The 3333-nt window shown below is 62.5% G+C and overlaps 1 protein-coding gene across 1 annotated transcript; it reads left to right on the forward strand.

Moving 5' to 3' along the window:
• Window positions 1-1487: 1487 nt before the first annotated feature.
• On the forward strand, window positions 1488-3327 carry LOC114072326 (lathosterol oxidase-like). The gene is made up of 4 exons (XM_027910236.1): window positions 1488-1712; window positions 1850-1982; window positions 2145-2245; window positions 2532-3327. The coding sequence occupies exons 1-4, from the start codon at window positions 1503-1505 to the stop codon at window positions 2955-2957; spliced, it is 870 nt and encodes a 289-aa protein (XP_027766037.1). The 5' UTR covers window positions 1488-1502; the 3' UTR covers window positions 2958-3327.
• The last annotated feature ends 6 nt before the right edge of the window (window positions 3328-3333 follow it).

The raw sequence follows: 3333 nt of genomic DNA on the forward strand, positions 1-3333 counted from the left end.
AAAAAAAAGGAAGAAAATTCAGCTAAAGATCGAATTCCCCTGATTTTAGTGACTGAGGTGATGTCATAAATATGTTTTGGTGGATCACTTCACCCCTCCCTTCCAGAGTGGTTGAGATGGAGGCCCACAAGAAGACTTGATAAGAGACTTACATACCTTAGAGCTCTCCAGGTTGAAGTGTTCCCAGTGCTGTGCTGCCCTCTTGAAGCAGGAGGTTCCCATGGCTGCAGGAATCCAGGTAGAGGGACGAGCAGGAACGATTTGAGCCAAGCCCTTGCTGTGCTTCTCCGTTGGAGTCTCTGTCCCATGCCCTGGAGGTGGAAAAATGTGACCTGGGATGTCAGGGAGGAAAAATTCAAGTTTACTGGGTGCAGAGGAAAGTAAATAGAACCCCAAAATGATTTGGGTTGAAAAGGGCATTAAAGCTCATCTCATTCCACCCCCTGCCATGGGACACTTTCCACCAGCCCAGGTTGCTCCAAGCTCCATCCAACCTGGCCTCGGGCACTTCCAGGGATCCAGGGGCAGCCACAGCTTCACCCCCGCGGCAGGGGGTGGCACTGTATGACCCTTGAGGTCCCACCCATCCCAAACCGCCCTAGGGATGTCCTGGCGGAGGGGACACCGGAGCCCCCAAAATCTCCCTCCGACACCCCCGAGGAGCTCCGCCCGCCCCCAAACCCCGCCCAGCAAACCCCTGGGTCCCGCCCCAAATTTTTGGACCCACCCCCCCTTAAACCCCGCCCCTTTCGCGGTGACATCACCGCCCCGCGGTGGCGCGAGCGGCCCCGCCCCGCTGACGTCACGTGGCGCTACCGGGCGCGGCCACGCCCACCCCGACCACGCCCCCCTTTCCTTCCTCCCCCCAAGCGCCGCTCCGGGACCCTCGGGCAGGTAACAGGATGGGGGACGTGGGGAGGGGGGACCGGGGGACCGGGGACAGGGCAGGGGGCACCGGCCCCGCTCCCCGGCAGCGACACCCGCGGGACGTTTCGTTTCCACCGCTCCCCTCCCCTTCCGCCACCTGCGGATCCCAAAACTGACCCTCCACCCCTTCGCCACCCACCCTGCCCGCCTGTCCGCGCCCAGGGGGATCGCCCCACGGCGCACGGAACGGACCCCCCTGTGCCCCATGTGCTGCTCGAGGTCTGGTTCTCCCCCCAAAAAAAACCCCCATCCTGCTGCCACCCGCGTCCCGCTGTCCCCGGAATGGGATGCTGTCATGCGCGCCCCTTCCCACAGCAACAGCGGGCAAACGCAGGGGAGCCCCCCACTTTCTGTGCTTTATACCCCACAAGCTGGGCTTGCCTCCCAGTGATCTGGACAGGCGGCTGACCTACACCCCCCCAAAAAAAAAACCTCCACCACTGCACCCTGGCTGCCACCCCACCATCCGTGCCCTTTGGACCAGCCCCCCGCGGCCCAGAGCTGGGCAGAGGCCGGGAAGAGAGGGCTGAGCCCTCCTGTCACTCCAGCCCTCTCTGTTCCCCGCAGGAGCCACCATGGATCTGGTCCTGGAAGCTGCCGACCACCACCTGCTGACGCCCTACGTGTACCCCGCGGGGTGGCCCGAGGGCGAGCCCTGCCGCCAGCTCCTCAGCCTCTTCGTCATCACCAACCTGGGCGCCCTGGCCCTCTACCTGCTCTTCGGCACCCTCAGCTACTACTTCATCTTCGACCACGAGCTCAAGAAGCACCCCCAGTTCCTAGAGGTGGGTGCCACCCCCCGTGTTGTCACCCCCCTGTCAGTGCCCCTCGCCCCATACTCTTCCAAACTGCCAGTGTCGTGGCGTGGGTTGTCCCCACTGTGTGTCACAGCCACCTCTCTCAACCCTCTCTCCCCCCGCAGAACCAGGTGCGCCGGGAGATCAGCTACGCGCTGCGCTCGCTGCCCTGGATCAGCGTGCCCACGGTCGCCCTGTTCTTCGCCGAGGTGCGGGGCTACAGCAAGCTCTACGACAACATCGAGGACTCCCCCTATGGTGAGACATCCCCCCCCTCCCAGCCCCCTGCCAGGGCAGGACCCTCTGCCCACTGCCTGGCTGGGCAGCGTGCCCAAGAAATCCTCCTGGGCACCTCCCTGCCCTTCCTCCTGCCCCTCTCGATGCCCACTCGTGCCCTCTCTAACACCCCTCCTCCCCCAGGCTGGTCTGGCGTCTTCCTCAGCATGCTGTCCTTCCTCTTCTTCACCGACATGGGCATCTACTGGATACACCGGGGACTCCACCACAAGCTGTTCTATAAGGTATGAGATGGGATGGCAGTGGGGTGGGGTGGGATGGGATGGCAGGCCCTGGACAAGGGTCATTGCCCCGCTCTGGGGCCGTGCCCAAGCTGCTCCTCCCAGGGGTGGGAATGGTGGAGTTTGACCCGGTCACCTCAGCTCGGTCCACAGCGTGACAGGAGCTGAGGTGGGAACGTGTCCCTCTCTCACTGTTTGGGTGGTGGTGGCCCGAAGAGCGGCCCGTTGGGCTGCGAATCTGGGATTTTAGGGGATCACATCTCCCTGATGGCACACCCTGTCCCCGCAGCGCTTCCACAAGCCCCACCACCTGTGGAAGATCGCGACGCCCTTCGCCAGCCACGCCTTCCACCCCGTCGATGGCTTCATGCAGAGCCTGCCCTACCACGTGTACCCCTTCCTCTTCCCCCTGCACAAAGTCACCTACCTGGGCCTCTACATCTTCGTCAACGTCTGGACCATCTCCATCCACGACGGCGACTACCGCGTGCCCCGCTTCCTGCGGCACGTCATCAACGGCTCCGCCCACCACACCGACCACCACCTGTACTTCGACTACAACTACGGGCAGTATTTCACCCTCTGGGACAAGATTGGCGGCTCCTACAAGAGCCCCACGTCCTTTGAGGGCAAAGGCCCCCACGACTACTTGCGCAAGCTCCGGGAGAAAGAAACGGGGGCGCCCGACGGCCTCCTGGCCTCCAAGACTGAGTAGGCTCCCCCTGGCCTGCCCCCTTCTCCAGGATGACATTCCCTGGCTGGATCTTGTCCTGTTCCTCCCTGGCCACTTGTGGCTGTTTTTCCACGGACAGAGAGCCCCTGTCCTTGATGGTGTGACCAGCGTGGGGCGATTCGTGCTGAGCCCGACCCTGACCCCAAAACGGCGGCGTCCGGCCTCGCTCTGCACCACAGATCTGCCCTGTTCTCCCTGTTGATTCCCTTCCCAGCTACCTTTGGATCTCTCTTAAGGTCCCCTGCGCTGCTTTAGTGCTGTGCTGCTGCTTTACAACAACAATAACATGGCACAAATAGGACAATAACGTGGCACAAATAGAACAGTAACACGGCTCGTGGCAGGGTCCCCGTTTGTC

The sequence above is a fragment of the Empidonax traillii genome, unplaced genomic scaffold (genome assembly GCF_003031625.1).
Source record: "Empidonax traillii isolate 1590-97213 ecotype Southwest subspecies unplaced genomic scaffold, ASM303162v1 scaffold2982:size16679, whole genome shotgun sequence".
Lineage (NCBI taxonomy): Eukaryota > Metazoa > Chordata > Aves > Passeriformes > Tyrannidae > Empidonax > Empidonax traillii.